General features: G+C 37.4%; 2 protein-coding genes and 1 long non-coding RNA gene across 5 annotated transcripts in view; all 3 read right to left on the bottom strand.

The window, feature by feature from the left end:
- The window catches only part of LOC122091895, a 2,209-nt gene extending 2,012 nt beyond the window's left edge, over window positions 1–197 (bottom strand). The window contains exon 1 of the long non-coding RNA XR_006144059.1: window positions 138–197. This is a non-coding gene — a long non-coding RNA (uncharacterized LOC122091895). The remainder of the gene's footprint in view (window positions 1–137) is intronic.
- Window positions 198–1,753: 1,556 nt separating this feature from the next.
- On the bottom strand, window positions 1,754–3,278 carry LOC122091888 (protein WHAT'S THIS FACTOR 9, mitochondrial). The gene has a single exon (XM_042662125.1). It carries the CDS (start codon window positions 3,085–3,087, stop codon window positions 1,885–1,887), a length of 1,203 nt encoding a protein of 400 aa, XP_042518059.1. The 5' UTR covers window positions 3,088–3,278; the 3' UTR covers window positions 1,754–1,884.
- Window positions 3,279–7,698: 4,420 nt separating this feature from the next.
- LOC122071826 (probable 1-deoxy-D-xylulose-5-phosphate synthase, chloroplastic) overlaps window positions 7,699–18,684 on the bottom strand; it is a 13,586-nt gene continuing 2,600 nt past the window's right edge. Inside the window, exons 2-10 of one of the 3 annotated variants that reach the window (XM_042636249.1) lie at window positions 18,165–18,284; window positions 17,894–18,058; window positions 16,006–16,159; window positions 15,293–15,561; window positions 14,413–14,479; window positions 13,179–13,489; window positions 8,868–9,146; window positions 8,410–8,694; window positions 7,699–8,146 (exon numbers count right to left, since the gene is read on the bottom strand). In XM_042636249.1, coding sequence (XP_042492183.1) covers window positions 7,997–8,146; window positions 8,410–8,694; window positions 8,868–9,146; window positions 13,179–13,489; window positions 14,413–14,479; window positions 15,293–15,561; window positions 16,006–16,159; window positions 17,894–18,058; window positions 18,165–18,284 — 1,800 coding nt within the window. In that variant the 3' untranslated portion in view covers window positions 7,699–7,996. Of the gene's footprint in view, window positions 8,147–8,409; window positions 8,695–8,867; window positions 9,147–13,178; window positions 13,490–14,196; window positions 14,480–15,292; window positions 15,562–16,005; window positions 16,160–17,893; window positions 18,059–18,164; window positions 18,285–18,684 lie in introns of all 3 variants that reach the window. The other 2 variants (XM_042636246.1, XM_042636248.1) reach the window with 2 other exon arrangements.

Genomic DNA, 18,684 nt, shown 5'->3' with positions numbered 1-18,684 from the left:
GGGGGGCGGGGAGAAGAAAGAAAACTGCGCACACAGATACAAAATATAAGATAATCATTTGCATAGATTTTATGCAAAGAAAACAGTTGCAGTTGTTCTCTCACCTAAAAAGGAGTAAAGGAGAACGAAAAACATACCCAGTCCAGCAGAAACACTGTTGCATCCATGTCCAGCACCAAATGGGTCATATTCACTCTTGTTAGAACTCCCTATGGGTTTGAGTTTGAAACCCTATTGAGGAAACCACACAGGAAAAACAAGAACACAAATCTAATAAAATTATGGAGGATCGATTTGTACCTTTCACCTAGTATGCTGAAGATGATTGATGTTGGTCACTCCCACTATCGCTCTCTTGACTTGGCTATGGATCTTCTACAGCCCCTTAAACCTCCTTGGTTCTCTCACTTTAGTGGTAAAGTGGGGAAGAGTGAATAATGGCTGTAGGGTAAACCTAGTATTTATAATACTGTCCTGCACTCAAAACCCTAAACCACAATGGGTTGAGCCAGCATATCCCTAAGCTTGAGAGTGGACCGAACCGGTTTATGCAATTTGACTCTCACCCATTTAATCAACCCGAATAATTAATTTAACCCATAAATCCAACAATTCACTCTCAAAGTGAGATGTAAATCCCAAAAGGCCATTCTTCTGTCCCAGTGTATGCACAAGGGACTGTCTTCCGTAAGAGTTTTATGTGCATAAGACTGCTAAATTGTAACACAAGGAACTTAATAACATAAACTAACTTCTATATAAGAATAGCACTATATGCAAGCAAGAATATCAGCCCTCATGAAGTAGCAACAAAAAGAGAAGGAAAAAAAAATAGCCCAGTGATGAGGACCAATAACCTGTAGGACAAATTGTTTACCCAGTACAGAATTACAGTGAGACCGGATTATAGAAACTACTATATTTCAGAATATAATGGTCAGATGGGATAATATTTGAATCAAGTAGACCCGTAAAAGTTTAAGCCTCCAAATATCAAAAAACTTGATCCAACAGTCGGATCTGATAGAGAAGTAGGTAACAGAATTAGAAACTTAATAAGACAAATTAGACAACAAAAACTAGTAATATCTCACAAACAAGGGGTGACATGGACCTCCAATTCCGGTCGAAGGAAGAGCCTAAGGAGGAGAATGTTTGCTCAAAGTTTGAGCCCCATCAAATGGCTGGATTGATAGCAACAACATGAAAAACTTACTGTTCGGAAAAGGACTAAACCAGAAACTGCAGGAAGGGGAAAAACAGAAAATAACCAGCAGAAACAGTGAGTAACATATAGAGAGATTATATATATATATATATAAGAGGGCATAAAGGGAGTAGAAATAACCTATTGATGACCATGATAGGAGAGAAGGAAGTAAGAAATCGACAGAACAGCAAGTTAGAAGAAGAAAGAGAATCAAAAAGAAGGTAGGGGAAATGACCAAGGCTTCACCTATGGCCTGTGATTGGATTCACCACCAATCAATCCTTAGATTCACCACTAAGGGGGGCTGAGTGGACAAATGAATATTTTGTTCTCACTTGCTAATGATCTAGCTTCAGGCTGATGAGAATTTCAACAATGGCAGAAACTACTGCAAATAGTTTTTATTATAACTAAGCACTAGTTGAAGCCATGGTCAGAGGCATAAACTACAACAAAATATTTACTTCACAAAAGTTGTGTCACAAACAGAGGTGATAAAAGATGCTACTGGAGGAGAGCAAAGAAGAAAAAAGAACAACTAAATTATTCAAGTGGCATTTTCAGATTATGTGAGGAGAAAGTCTTCTATATCTGTCTTGTTACAGTTTCCAGATTCAGATTCATCTGGGGCTTCATTTACAGTTCCTAGTTCTAAGGTTGGTTAGTGAATCCCACTAGATTGTTATTTGTGACTCAAGTAGTTCTGAGTCCACTTGCGTCTCCCTGTCTTCAGAGTCCTTCTCAGGTCGTCTGTTTTTCAATATAAACTCAGATTTCTTCATCAATCTGTTATACTTCTTCCTCATTTCCAAGATGGGATGAGCTTCCATCGCTGAATCGTCATTATAGGGTTCCTTGAGAATCGCAGTGCAAGTCTTGTTCCTTAAAGATAGGTAAAACATGTGGGGATGGCGTTCGAACGCCTTGTAGAACTTCTGGGGCACATCCATATATGGACGAAGACAAAATAGCATCTTTCTTTGTACAGAGTGATCAACGAAGAGACTCAGCAACTCGTGAAGAACACCCACAACTCGTTTTTCAGAGATATCGCTGTTCGGATTCAGATGGGACGAGTCTTCATAGGGAGACACATATGGAAGGTTCTGAAACTCGTCTAACCAGTTGGAGATCTTCCTCTTCAGCCTCAACCCCTTGGAAGCGAAAAGAGGGTACGAAATCACCTCTGTACACTCACCTCTCATTATGGCGTTCTTCTGCATTACAGAGAGAATCGTTTCTCCATCTGGGTCAACATTCAACCCTTGAAGCCCGTCACCCATGTTCATTAATCTGAAAGAGGAACCGAGATTCGCTTCCGGGTTCTTCAGGAACTCATCCGGCAGACCAAGATAAAATTGAAGCCCTCGAATTACATTGAATGGAAGCCTCTTCTCCTTACTCATCAGTATCAGTTTCTTCAGCCTGACGACAATATCAGCCCTTCGATCACTATAAACCACCCGCTCTTCTCTGTCGAGATCAATGGCTTCTGGGGTCAATCTGAACCATGGAAGATTGTATTTTGGTCCTCTAAATTCTTCGAAAACAGATGGGTATCGCCTGAGAAAGCTTGAAACTTTACCTCGTACCCCCAATTTGAATCCACTCTTGGAGATGGCGCAGATGGGGATGCAACCGTCGGGTTCTTCGGCGATGCAGTTTTTTAGGGAGAGGAGAGGTTTGAGTTCAGGAGATCTGTGAATGATTTCAATGGAGTCATAGAAAGTGTCCTTCTTCCACCTCATCTTCACATCTACATAGTTGGATTTCTGGGTGAAGCTGAAACTGGGTTGTAAATCATAGAGAATCAGTGATCGTTGAGAAGAAAAAAGTAATCTCTTCAGCTTCCTGAGGTGTGTTCGATTGAAACCCATGGATAGCGAGATTAATTGGGAACGATGAGAAAACCGTACAGAAAGAGAGGAACAGTAGTAGGGGGAAGACGGAGTCAGAGAACAAAGGGGAATGAAAGGGAGAGTATCAGTGGGGGAAATGGAGTGAATGAAACAGAGGAGAGGAGAGGGTAACAGACCGGGAGAGGGAGTGAGGCTGCCATTAAGGTTTTAATAAAACCCTTATCTAATGTAGGGAATTTTTTTTTTTTTTTTTTTTGGTAGAAATATATAGAGAAAATTATTTGATGACCCAATTGCTTGAAAGTTTATTTCCCAAGGTCATTTGCAAAAAATTGAATTCCATAATCCATATATCTCCATTTTTAGAATGGAGACATAAATAGACAAAAAGAAAAAAATACATCTAATTGGATGGAATAGAATTTGCTCTCCAAAATATGAGGGTGGTCTCAGATTAAGGACCTCTGAAACTCAAAACAAATATCTTTTGTTGAAGTTTGGATGGCGCCTTATTTTCTTAAGATAATGCAGTCTGACACAGATTTTAATGCACAAATACTTTCCTAACAGGTTTGTTTTTATCCTATTACTTTGATGAAAAAAGGTTCTCTTACTTGGAACACTATTGTAAGTATAATTCCTATCATCAGGAAAATGGTATATGTGAAAATCGAGAATGAAAACAAAACTAGGTTTTGGACTGACCAATGGATCCCTTCTATTCCCAACTTTAGCATTCCTAATTTTGATATTGCTAACCATTTTAACTCATCCTCCATGTGGGTTAGTGATGTCATTTTAGATAATGAATGGAATGCTAGTTTGCTTTCATGTATGATTCCTATACCCTCACCATTAAAATCTTGTGAATTCCCATTGCCTCTGACAATGATAGATGGTGGTGCCATCTCTCAAAAAAAGGGACCTTAACCACCAAAATGGCATCCAAATTTTTAACATATATGACAGTTATACTAATTCAGTTGGACCATCTAACAGATGTACATGCTTATCTCTTTGCTCACACTGGTGGCTTTTCTTCTTGAAGCTCAATGTCCACCCAAGATTTAAGATTTTCTTATGGAGAATTGCTCTTGGTGGAATCCCTAGCAAAGGCATCCTAGGGAAATGGATAGATGTTGATCCAACTTGTGGACTTTGCCGAACTCATCATGAATTTCTTTGGCACACCTTCCTTTCGTGTGAATTTTCCAAGAGAATATAGGCGGCTGGCTCATTGGGTTTGAGAACAGAAAACTTCTATGCTTTATTTTTAAGTTTCTTATGCTATATCTTTTTAATTCTAATATTATACCTACAATTGATCTGAATAACTTTTCTACTATTTTTATTGTAATCTGTTATTTCCTATGGACACAGAAATAAAGTTGTTTTTGCTCATGAAAAACCTAACCCATTTTCTTTCCTCAATGCCATCAAGCAATGGACTGACAATTACTATCAAACTACTAGGAACCAGGATTAGGAACCAGGTGATTTCTCCCCAACCAATAGTTCCTGATACAATATGTTTTCCTACCCTACTCATACCCGTACTTATATGTTCAACTACCACTAATATTAATAAAACATCTCTGCCTAGGCTACTCGCATTATTAACAATGGAAGATGTGTCTCATTATATGCTGATTACATGATGATAGGTGAAACCTGAAGCCAGTGCTAGAGGATTTCTATATGGCCTGAAACAAGCATGCAGTGGAATACAGGGGAGGTATGGAGTGATTCGGAGGAAGTGAGTCACACACTTCTTGAAAGCACTATAACAACATGGCCTTGCAGTGCAGTCCCTCTTTTTCTCGATGTTTATAATTTTGTATTTATACTAGCCTACATGCTCAGGCCTACAAACGAAGTAATTATACTCATACGGCTTGTTGCTACTAATATCATTACCAAACTCACACACAAAGACATCACTAATCTAAACATTGATGTACTTAGCCATATATAGTTATTGAATTTTCTTTCTTTTGAAAAAAAAAAAATTTGCTTGAAAGTTTGAAAAGTTTACTTGAAAATTTTTTTGGGCCATAACGTCTCCACATGCTGTGGGGGTCTGCTCTGATATCATTAGTAATGTCCCGATCCCATTAACCTTACACAATGTTGTCATATTTGACTCATAGACCTCAAGACTTTAAAACGTGTTGTGTCATGTTAAAACGCATTATGAGACTAAAGTTTACACACCCTCACCGATCTCTCAGGTGAGTCTAGTACTTGCCGTATTCTTGGGTGTCACAGTAATGGACTAGTGTTGTGTCACGACGACGATGTGTCTGGGCACTCTTATCATATAATATTTTTTTCGTAGAAGTAAACAATTGTATCATATGAAGTCAATCAAATGCTAATTGTTTTTTTTTTTTTTTTTTGTTAAATTTTTTCCTCTTTTCAATGGAAAGCAAATTGTTGATAATATTGTTATTGTTCTTAAATTTGTCATCTCTTATTTGTTGATAAAATGTTTAGTTTTTATAGGGCAAATAAAATTTTGAAATATTTACAAAAAAATACCCTCACCCAAAGTATGAAATCATACCCCTCACTTACATATTTGAAATGCTTATAATAAATAAATAAAAATTACAAAAAAGACCTTAATATTTGAAATGTTTAAATATTTTCCCCAAAATAAGAGCTCGCCCAAATTAACAATTTCGTTCTCACTTTTAATGATGGTTAAAACTGCAAAACATACAACTTCCAAATAATCAAAATTGTGATTTTATCATTTTCATTGATTAGTAATAGATAAAATCTCATTTCTCTACATTCTTATTCAACTCCACCTTAGAACAGTCTCAGGTTTACAGTTTAGACAACTAGTGGACGAAGAAGGATGAGAAGGATTAAATTAATGCGCATTCCAAAATAAGGTTTATATAATATCCCTCTTTATTAGTGGGAATGATTATATATCATTCCTTGGGTTAACATGTTCCATCTTGGATAATGGCTTCAGGTACCTTTACCACAGTTTTGTAAAACAAAGCCCTTCGAGCATAATTTCTCCTCCTAAAATGGGCTTTAAACCCTAGGATTAAAGTTGCACAAAGCGGCTAAAAGACCGAAATACCCTTTGCTAGGTCAAGAGATGGCCTAGATCATCAGTTTAACCAAGACACTCTTTACTCAGGTCAACAGTTGCTCTAGATTAGGGGTGAAACATGACAGGGTTGGGCCGGGTTTCTTAAACCCTAACCCAACCCTGTCAAGTTCATGTTGAAGCTCAACCCTACCGGGCTCAAGGTTGGGCTAGGTTGGGTCGGATTGACCCTAGCTAGTCTTCTTAGTGGAATCACATTCGATAAGTTCGATTCAATTCCAATTTCAATTCCTAAAATGAATTGAAACCCGATTTTTTAATTAAAACCCTAAAATGAATTTCTCGATTAAACTATACTGAGCGTGATATTCTATCATTCTTTCATGGAGATTCTATTTGCCCCTATTTTTCCATGTGACCCTTTTTTTAATCCCCTCCATCAAAAGTCAACATATTAAGACATAATCAAATCATTCATTGTTGTGAGAATTTCACCATGATCTATAATAAAGACCAAGAAACTCAAGTACTGGAAGCCCCCACCTCTCATCATTCCTTATATTATGAGTGTAGAGATGGGCTTTTCCTTTGGCTTTGTGCTCTCTCTTTTGGCTATACTATTAACTATCGTATTCTTGTTACACAAGAAACTCAATGACAACAACAATAAACTCACTTGGCTAGGAGAAACACTTGCATTTTACAAAACACAATAATAATCAAGGTTAGACTCAGGACGAATTATGGTCGCGCTGAGTTTTCTATGCCTCAACCCAAGCCCAGCACAACCCCACACAGGATTGGATTGGGTTGGGCCGGGTAGACCCTCATAGTTGGATTAGACAGGGTTCGGGCTCAGAGCAGGTTAGGGTGGATTCAATCAAATTGACCAAAACACTCTCTATCCCCTGGTGGGTGAGCCTAATATTAATAACACCTCTAACGAAACGGATGACACAGGTTTTAGAGGGAAGGACAAAGCACACAAAGCTTTTTTTTCTTGTCTAGAGATGGAGGGAAAAAGTAAGCGAGTATGTGTGATAGCATCTAATATATCAGGAATATCAATGAACCCAATTATTGCAATTGCTCAGTATACCCTTTTTTTAGCTTCTAAGGTCTCTTTCTTGGTTCAAGATCCCTCTTACTAACTAGAATCAAAGAATTAACTCCTCACGAATGAAACGATTCAATAATATTATAGATATACATCTATTTAATTATTTAATGAATAATAAACTGAATCGTAGGGTTTTTTGAGATTTAATGTCATGTAGGAATTTGTGGATCTTGTTTGTGTATACAACTAGACAATTTCTTTTATTTTTTTTAAGAGAAAACATAAATTGTGCTACAAATATTGGAAGCTCAGGTCCACAATCCATATTAACTCTTATTCATTCTCTTCTTTGATATCTGGAATAAGCATATTATAGAGTCCTATGATGTTGGGACAGTTCTTATCATCTCATCTCGTTTGGTTTAATGATTCTCTTTCCCACCCCAAATTGTTCCCAGCAGAAATCAATACAAAATCACTGTCCAAAGCACTGGGGTTGAGATATTTTCAAATTTGCCTTCTCTTTTCCTCTTACAAAAATTTTTTTTTGGCTTTTGAATGATAAAAACTAACATTGATTTAGCCAAAAATTCAGCCAGACATATATTACAAATCAATGTTACATATACAAACTCGAGGGAAGTTCAGTGAGCCATACCACTTCTTGTGTAGAACCCAACTCTATGCACAGAAGGAATATGGAAATCTGATGGCCATCCTCAAAGGTGGGAGCTGTTCTAGCATAATCTTCTCATTGTTCAACAATAAGTTGGCAATGAGCTCAGTGCCCCTTTCTAGCGCATCAACAACAGCGCATCACGTGTGCGACCTAGCAAGCTCAATGCTGTGGCAGCGATGTGATGGCCAGTCAGGCCTGCAAGAGCAAGTTGTTCCTTTGGAGTTCCATGTTCTATGTAGTTATCCGGTAAAATAATTGGACGCCACTGGAAATGTTATTGAGAATGATCAGAATGTTGATCATATTCTAAATAGACATGAACTAAAATCACAAATAGCATATTTTGTAAAAGTGTGTATATGAGTTCATAGTACAAACTATAAAATGAAATTCCAAGGCCCTACATTACCAAAATTTTCTCTAACATTCATATCAGGGGCCAGCATTCTAGCCAGAACTAGAACTATACCAGACTACAGAACAACTCCAGGAAAATGAATAGACTAAAATGAAAGGGAAAATAAGTACCTTAACTCTTCCATCAAGCTGTCCATCAAGAGCTATGAATTGGGCAACATGGGACCCAAATCCTCCAACAGAGCCTTCCTCAACGGTGATTAAAAAGGCATGATCCTCAGAAAGTTGCCTGACAAGCTTGATGTCAAGTGGCTTGCAGAACCTTGCATCAGCGACGGTCACAACAATGCCAAGGCTGGTTAGAAGAGAGTGTGCCTTAAGGCAGTTCTGAACCATCGCACCATACCCAAGCAATGCAACATCTTTACCCTGGCAAAGAACTCTCCCTTTCCCAATCTACTCCATAAAAAATCAGTAAACAAGGGAAATTAGCAATATAAACTATCAGATGCATAAACCCCAGAAGCTCAACAGAAAAACGTTAATAGTCATGCACTACATTGAAAGATACTACATTATTAAAATAATAGAATTTGATATAAGCACAAAATAGAGTACCAGGGAATTACCTCAAGGGCTACCCCATTGCAGACACTGCTGTTCAGTCCAGTAGTAGCACCTCTTGGGTAACGGAAGCAAACAGGCCTGTCATCAATCTGAGCAGCAGTGGCCACCATGTGAGCAAGCTCATTCTGATCTGAAGGTGCCATAACTACCATGTTTGGCAAGCACGACATGAATGTTATGTCAAATGCTCCACAGTGCAAGGGGCCATCAGAGCCCACCAGTCCGGCACTTGTGATCACAAACCGCACTGGAATTTTTTGTCTATCCACATCATGTACAACCTAAGGAAGCCCAAAAGGGAAACAATGCCGGCCAATGACGAACAAAAGATACAAAGGTATTAGTACTGTGTGAGAAAGAATGACAGTGAAGTTGAAAAGCATGTATACATAAAGAGAGCGTAAACAGTCATAATGGTCATGAGTCACTGGGCTCTTCGGTCTCTTTCCAATGCTTGGTCAAACCTTTGAGCTACTGAACTCGCACATTTTTTCTTTCCATTCATTTTCCTACCTAATCTAGTAATGTAGCATGCATTTTACCTGCTTTGTTCTTAATTCATAATTCTCTTTCTGTCTCCCTGACAATGCTATCAAAATGTAGTCTTGTGGGATGAACTGACTGTCTCAGACATGGCTTCTACCAGCAGGTTCTTCATATGGTGATGTCAGTCTCATACATGACTTCTACCAGCAAGTTTTTCATATGGTGATACTACTTGAAAAATTGAGTTGTGTCGCTAAGTGCGACTAGTCAATGACTTTTCACCTTATGGAGGCTCTTGTAAGGGAAACAGAGAAAATTAAGGATTAGAAAGAAAGTAATTGACTAGTTGGGTGAGCCCTTTGATTTGATCATTCTTTTATATCAAGAAGGGAAAGGGAAAGGGTTGAAGCTTCTAAGAATTCCCCAGAATCAGAGAGTTTAGGTCCGAGAAGGGTACTGTTCTCATACCCTGTTCTTATTATGTTTGTGCCATTGCTTCAAGAAGTAATAACTGAAACATACAAAGCTGGAACAGTACTCTATATATAAGAGTGTTCACTGTTAGTAATTTACCACGGTGTGCTCCACAAGAAATACACTTGGAGGTACTGTGAAAGGAAATATTTACTGAAATCTACAGTAAGGGTACATCTTTCGGAAATCATTTTTTATTCTGAATTCCCTGCACCACCACCCAATTCCTAAGCAAGTCCAATGATGTTCAAAAAATTCAGTTTCTCTCTTTTAACCATAGTTTTTAAGGCGGCAAGGCAACGGAGGCGTTTGAGGGTTTTTCGGAGCGCCTTAGCGATAAGGCAGGCATAAAGCGTCGCCTTAGCGATAAGGCGGGCATAAAGCGTCACCTTATCGACTAAAGTGTTTCTGTGTAATTTTTTTATAAAACCAATCTATTTGGCTCAAATCCTAGTTGAATCCTATTACTCATATGTTAAATAAATATTAAAGGTTCATATTCATACCAATGTAAGATATTCATCAAGAAAACAAATCAATAAAGTGAATAAACTAAGTTCATATTCATCAATCATCAATCATCATAACATATTAACATATAATATAAATACATAATTATGAAACAAAATTATAAATATAAAGAAAAGAAGACATAAAAAATACAAATATTTATTATACTTACCTCTATGATGCCAAAATGAGTGCCTAAGCCCTAAGGTCATCCACTATATTTCTACTTCTGTCAAAGAAGAATGAAGCTCACCACTGCCGAAGCAAAATGGTCGCCTGGATCAATGGTTCTTCCTTGTTCCTCGATTCCTTCTCAAAGCCCTTTCTTAAAACCCTTGAAAAAATCCAAACCCTGTTTGTGAATCATGTTTTTGTGTTGTTTGTTTTGGTTTTTTTTGGTGGAGTAAAGCTGATCCCATACATCTCAAGTGCTAACAAAACCATACACCTACCAGTAAAAAATCTATATTTGGAATCTTTATCAAGTAATTTTAAAATGTGTTTAAAAAAAAACCCCCCATAAGGTGCCACTTCACATAAGGCGGAACACTGCCTTACCATCTCTAGATTGCATTAGCGTCAAGGCGTTGGTAAGGTGACGCCTTAGCAGCGCCTTAAAAACTATGCTTTTAACCATCTTATGCAAGTTACATTCTCTGTTTTTACTTTTTAACCTTTCTTTTTCTCTGTCTTGTTTTTTGTTTTTACTTTAAAGGTTTTTTTTTATTTTTTCTTCCTTTTGACATAATTAGGATTCACAAATTAGGAATTCTATTCTTTTTCTTCCTTCTCTTTTGTTTTCTTCAGAAAATTTGTTTCTCATCCTATCCCTTAATGAACAACCTGCTGGTAGAAGTCATTTGCAAATATAAGGAAATACTAGTTATATGCATTTAGGTTAACACAACTCAACTAAGCCTTATCCCAACTAAATGGAGTGAGCTACATGAATCCTTTTGCTCCAATTAACTTTATTTAGAGCCATACTTGTTAATTGTTGTAAACTATGAATGTCCTTCCTCACTACTTCTCCTAGAGTCATTCAGGCCTACCCGAACTCAATTAGGTATTGAGATTAAACGTTCAATTTTAAATGCATGCCAACATTAGATATCAAGTAAATTGTTCCTTATATTTTATTTTTCAAAATGTTTCAAGATTCAGTAAATTTTTTACATTCTCATAACTCTTGTTCATTCCCCTTTACGTACATCCATTTTGCATTTCTAGTAATGTGAATTATTTAATTTTCCTAGATCCTACACAACATGGTTTTTCAGCTAGTGTACTCAATATCATGGTTCAAGAACTCAGCGAGATCTCATTTTTCTGAAAAGGCGAGTTGTTCACACAGTCGAGGTAGAAAAACTGCAATATCTCGAGCGAGATTTCGAGATCTCGGTCCAATAACTCGTCTTGAACCATTTTGGCTCATCTCGGTCCATTTTTGGGCCAAACTATCTATTAAAGCCATGTTTCGACTCGACCTGGTGAGATTCCTTGCTGGTTTGGCATCTTTTTTCCTCTAGCTCCCATTTTTTAGAGAAAATCAACAAAAAAACTGTGGGACATCTATTCTTTGGCTGGGATCTTCACTCTAAGTTGCATTGAAGCCAAGATATCCAAGATTGGTGGTGGCTTTTCCCCTCAAGAACACTACAAGGTAAAAACTTTTTCCTAAAACCCATTTTTTCAAAGTAACATCATCAAATCTTGTTTCTTACCATTGATCTTTTTATATGTCATGATACTAAGGGTGATCTATACATTCATGGAAGAAAAATTAATTTTCTGTTTTTAAATTAATTTTTTTATTTTTCTGTTACAATAAATGCTTTTCTTGGAAAAAAAAAGGAAAAATATGATTTATGTAAGATGTTTGGTACTCATTTTTTTATATGTTGGTCACCAAAGGCTGATCTACAGCCTCATGGTGGTCATTTTTTTTTTCAGCCAATAAATTAATTAGTTAATTTTCTGAAATATAATATCTATATATATTAAATAATTACAGAAAAATCAAAAAAATATGAAAAAAAATTCTGTTTTCGATGGAAAATTACTCTAATGTTGTGTAAATATTGTTTGTATATTTTAAAATGAAAATGGTGTTATTAGTTGCACTCTAGTATACTTTATTATGAACTTTGATTTATTATTAATAAAAAAAAATATGATTTAAAATTACAGAAAAATGAGTGAAATGGCCCATCACTCATTTCAGTACCAGGAGTCTTGGTTTCTAGGATGGAGATGCAATGTCCAGTTGTCTACTATGTAAGTATATCTATGTTATGTACTTTATGGCTTCATGTTTACTTGTTATGTTACATTGTTACTTGTTAGTTGTTACTTGAATGTATATGATTCATCAATCAGCAATAGGAATTAGAAATTATGGTTTTTATATATTTTAATGATTAAGTTGTGTCAAAATGGTGATTGTAGAAGGTGGATGGATGAATATATCATACTAGATGAAGTGTTTGAAGACTCGCCGCATACTTACAAAGGGTCCATTGTCAAAGTACCATTTTAAGTTTGTTTTTTGCAAATCTAATGTTTCCATTGTGTTTAGAATGGCTAAAATAGGGTAAATACACAGTTTCAGGGCCTACAAAGCCCATATGCTCACCTAGATCTACCAGCGAGTCAACCGCCCGAAAAATACAAGGTTTCGGCGAGATCTCTTTTTTTGGGATAGCGAGATGGCTGGCGAGATCTAGTTTTAAAACCTTGCTCAAAATGGATGAACGCATGTTACTAATATCACACATGGAAAGTGTCACACTCTGCACGTGTGTGTGTGTGTGTATGAGAAAGAGGGGAAGAGAAGAAAGAACCTGATCAAACGCCCTCTGTAAAAAAGTGGAGGGAATTATACAGAAAGGCTTCAATCCCCCACATGACAAACCAGCAGAAAATGTGATAGCATGTTGCTCAGCCATCCCCACATCAAAAAATTTGTCCGGGAATCTTGCCTTGAATAGTTGGAGTGATAGATCCATTTCCATCCCTGCATGAATGGCCACAACATTGTTGTCCCTCTTGGCCTCCAGAACCAAAGCTTCCGCAAAGCAATCACTGTATGTCCTAGACAGACTACTGCCTGACAGCTTTGGATAAGAGGGTAATGGATCCACCCTACAAGTACCTGTTTTTTAAAAGGAAAAAAGGGGAGACAGAAACAACATCAAATGAGTGTCCATAGGTTTCCTAACATAAAAATAAAAACTTAAAAGGGAAAATTCAAGCCAGGACAGGAGGAAGCAAATGTGTCTTCTGCAGAAGGTAGAGAAGGTACACGAACCCACCATTTGCAATGCATCACCAAGGAGTTTTGTGAAAAGTTAATAACCATTTGATCTAAAGTTTTTATTTGCCCAATCACCATTTGCTTCTTTTGATCACTAGCCTAAGGTCTAGTTAGGAAGATCAGATATTCTGCGAGGGAAAGCATCAGAAAAGAAAAAGGCAACTTTAAAGTTTCTTGTAAATACACACCGGCAGTGATCTGCAGAGGTGAATTTACCAAATCACCCTTTAAATTTTCTTTCTAACACTAGCCGTGGTTAGCCCACAGTGATTATCACTGCATTATTTCTAGCAGATCGGACTCGGTATTTGGGATATAAATAAAGAGAGAGAGGGTTACTTCGTGCCATTAAACCCACCCCTGACATGCATACACCTCTCTAAATTAGAAAACTGAGTGTTAAATAAATCTATGTAAAAAACACTAGCCACAAATAAAAACTATCAATTCAAATTTAAACCAGAAGTTGCCCATATTAAATGAAGTTCCATATTATCTGCAAAAAATTGTCCAACAAAAGTGATTGGCGGAAAATCTGTGGAGACCTTCTTGATGTTTAACTGCTATTTCACTTATTGGGTCATCTTTCAGCCCCTGATCTTCCTCTGTTATCACATGAACCAATACAGGTCCTGTTGAATCCAAAGAAGCCACTTCCTGGAGAACTGAAATTAAATCTTCCATATTGTGGCCATCAACTGGGCCAATATAATACAACCCAAGCTCTTCAAATAGAGTTGATCCTAGCGGACCCATCATACCACGTGCATATTCATCAACTTTGGCTGCCAATTCATGCATACCCTTTCCGATTCTCTTAGTAACACCCTGAAAACAAAGTGCAGATCAATGTGATAGTAACCAGGAAAGACAGTTCATAGTTCAGCATCAAAAGACACTGAATATTAAGGCATATAATCAAACAGAATCTATCTGCCAAAGGGATACAAGAAGATAATTCAAGGGCTATTACAATGAGTTCCAAGAGTACACAGGCAGATGTACATTTATCCACAGGCCTACTCCATGGGGCCTACATGCACTGTGTTCACCCGAAGTAGATGATCTCATAATTTGGAACTGATGACAGTTTTCATATGGATCACAAAAAAGCAAGCATTTTATTGAAAGATCACAAATCCTTCAGCTTGTGTGATTTTGGGCCACAAAACAATAGTAAGAAGCCCCAAAATGAGTGGTTACTGGTGACACAGTGAGCAAGTCTTCTTCCTTCTATTTTTTTTGGGGGGGAGGGGGTGGGTTTGGGGGAGATGTGGGGGAGAACTCACCCAGAGGGTCTAGCTAAGGCTATGAGAGATAAGAAGGCAAAACTAAAAAAACTCCACCACAACAACCTAATTATTTTGGTAACAATCATTTAGAGAGAGAGAGGCTACCAGAAGTGAGCAACGGGGTTGATTTTTAGCTTACCATATGAAAAGGAATTGAAACCTTGAGTTCTGCACTAAATGCATTGTAATAGCAGTCTCCTGCCTACGTTCTAACTATCCGAGACATCATAACTTTGTCCTTCTAGGACTAACTTATCATTGAATCTTCACAACCATTGCTTATTTCTTTTGTTAGCAAAAAATCAAGAAGATATGACTCATCACGTAGAAAGAAAACCACAGAACATACCTTAGCAGCTTCTCTCAATTTCCGAAAGGATTTACTGGACTGGAGCTTGCTTAGAGTACTAGACAAAGCATTTATCTCTGTCTTGGGGCCCTCCTCTAGCTTTGGGTGTAAAGAGTGATGGCTGTCATTTAGGATCACAACCATGTTAGAATCCAGATACCCAGCATTGATCATTGCCTCATATATCTGACCAGCCATAATGGTCTGGTTGGTGATCACTGTCACTATATGATCCCGTTTCCCTTTAATATCTCGTGCAACAGCCATTCCTGAAACAAAGGCAAAACATTGTTGTTTCCTGTCAGACTCTGCCTCTAGATCTGGATGTAGTTCAGAGAAATTGGAGCATTTTTAACTAATAAGATTCATCTCCACTAGAGGGGTTGGCATCACCATTCCACTCCACAAAAGCCTTATCCCAGCTACTTAGTGAGTTTTGTTTAAATGGATGCCTAGAATTAACCAGACTAGTTTGTAAGATTTGGTTTTGATTTGATACCAGGATAAGCAACAGAAATGTTTCAGTTCAGCTAATTATTACAGATAAAGAAAATTATATAAACAGTGGTTCCCATCATGGATATGCAAATTGGGGGGGAACTACACACACAGATACACAATATAAAATAATCATTTGCATAGAGTTTATGCAAATAAAAAAGTTGCAGCTGTTCTCTAACCTAAAAAGGGGTGAAGGAGAAGGGAAAGCATACCCAGTCCAGCAGAGACACTATTGCATCCATGTCCAGCACCAAATGGGTCATATTCACTCTCAGAGCGAGATGTAAACCCCGAAAGACCATTCTTCTGTCTCAGTGTATGCATCAGGGACCGCCTTCCCGTAAGAATCTTATGTGCATAAGACTGCTAGATTGTAACACAAGGAACTTAATAACATAAGCTAACTTCTATTTAAGAATAGTACCATAGATAAGAAAGAATATCACTGCCATGAAGTAGCAATAAAAAATTAAGAGAAAAGGAAAATAAGATAGCCCAGTGATAAGGAACGATAACCTGTAGGACAGATCATTAACACAGTACAGAATTAAGGTGAAACCAGAATATAGAAACTATTATATTTCAGAATCAACGGTCAGATGGAATGAAATTTGAATCAAATATACCTATAAAAAGGTTGTTTAAGCCTCCAAATATCAGCATGATCCGCTGGTCGGAGATAGAACAGTAGGTGACAGAATTTAGAAAATCAAGAAGACATAAATTAGAAACAAAAAACAAGTAGTAATATCTCACAAAACAGAGGTGAGATGGACCTCCAGTTCTGGTTGAAGGACGGACCTAAGGAGGAGAATTTGCTCAAAGTTGGATTGAGGGCAACAATATGACAAAGTCATTGTTTGAAAGGGGACTAAACCAGAAACTGCTGGAAGGGCAAAACAGAAAATAACCTGCAGAAACAGTGAGTAACAAGTATAGATATGATAGATATAAGAGAAGGCATAAAAGGGAGTAGAAATTACCTATTGATGACCATGATAGGAGAGAAGAAAGTTGTTGGAAATTGACAGAACAGCAAGGTAGAAGAAGAAAGAGAAAGAGAGAAGGTAGGAGATATGACCAAGACTTCACCATCTATGGCCTGTGATTGGATTCACCACCAATTGTTCCTTAGATTTACCACTAAGGGGTTTGCTGTTTCAATGCAGTAGCAAGCATCTCACAAGAGAGAACACCAATTTTCAAAAGTCCAAATCGTTGGGAGATACTACCTTCTCTTGTATTTATAAAATTGAAAGTATGTAGTACAAGAATAGTAAGGCTTAGCTACTAAGTAGCTTACAACTTAAAAAAATAGCAACTACCTAAAAGATCTAGTTTCTAAAACACGAAAAGAAAAGAGACAAAACCAAAATAGAAACCACTAAGTTGCTAATGACTTAGCAACTAAATCTATTATAAATATAAAAACTAACAACTTAATCTTATATCGGACCTAAATCTCTAATATATGGGTCTATAGAATTAGCTCATTACAATAGCAAACTCAAAAATACTAAGCCCACGGCCCATATATCCCATTGTGCACTCAAATTAATCCTAACTAAAACTGAACTTGAACCATAGGTTCAGTTGGACCCAATGAACTAAACCAAACCCCAAACGATAGGCCCATCTTCTCTTCTTATGGGAATTCTGCATCACCCAGCAAATAGTATGTTAAGATACACATGCATCTCTGACCTACATGTAATCTGCAAGGCATCCCATCCTGAAAGCACATCCCGTTAGCAACTGCTCTTGGATTGCAAGTGGCCTGAAAATTGTCACACCACCCTAACCATCCAAATTAATCAGCTAGATTTCAATGGTAAGCATAGTCATGGAAATTGTCAAGACAAAGGTGCATTGATCAACATTTCTCAAGCCATATATTTTATATGTGCTTTCTGGGCCACTTGCAACAGGAAAGCTGGGGCATTTATATAATTATCCAAATCAATGAGGTGGACATTCTTGTCTCCAGGGAGGAACCTGGAATCGTTATAATGTAACAACTCTAAGTCTCACACTTTAAGTGTTAACAACAATCTATTTGAGAGTTGGAAAAGTATGAACCTCGATGAAATACATTTCTACCTGTTCACCATCATCCCATAATATTTTGTCCATGGGAGCATAAAAAACATGGTGAATTGCGACTGTCAGCTCCACCACTGCTAGACTGGCTTTAAAAGGCTTTCTTGATTTAGACATCATGAAAGACAACTCTGAACGGATCTCATCAGCTAATTGTTTCAGTTCCTGCATCAGATATCCCCAAAATTAAGTAGAACAGCAGAAGAAGTACGATTTTAGATGGTTCACAATTCAGCCCTCATAATGGTATGAAAAATGTCATAAATTAGACCTTAGGAGACAAGTTCTTCAAGTGAATTGGTACATCAACCATATCAAGAATGGGGGTTGGGGCCTTCTCCCAGAAGAAATCACCAACTTCAGGTAAAGCAGTAATAGAACCTACCCATCCCTGCACAAAAACAATCAAAGGGTTACTGTTCATTAAAAAAAAAATGTGTGCTTAAAAATATGAAAAGGAAATAGACAAGTTATTAGAAGGTAAATCATATGACCAAGCTGTTTATGGCTATGGAGACTGGTTTGCATGTCTACCTTGGAGACAAATAAGGGATGAAGAAACATGAGTTCTCATTAAATGCAACAAAATCCTTTAGAAAAATGCCAACTGAAAGTAGCAAGAAATCTCAAGAATATGCTTGGCACAATGACGCACAAGGGTCCAAAAAGCATGCAATGAGATCCATGATCATGGGATCACAGTAGACACTACTATCTATTGTCTAGCTGCGTGCAATAATCATCCTGGATAGTTTATTCAGCAATCTCTTAAATTCACATCCCACCCCCAA

This window comes from Macadamia integrifolia, chromosome 2, assembly GCF_013358625.1.
Source record: "Macadamia integrifolia cultivar HAES 741 chromosome 2, SCU_Mint_v3, whole genome shotgun sequence".
NCBI lineage: Eukaryota > Viridiplantae > Streptophyta > Magnoliopsida > Proteales > Proteaceae > Macadamia > Macadamia integrifolia.
The sequence above is the reverse complement of the archived record's forward strand: the minus strand, read 5'-3'. Positions and strand labels throughout refer to the sequence as shown.

Coding starts and splice junctions, on each gene's coding strand:
- LOC122091888 (XM_042662125.1), bottom strand. CDS start 3,087: ATGGGTTTCAATCGAACACACCTCAGGAAGCTGAAGAGATTACTTTTT.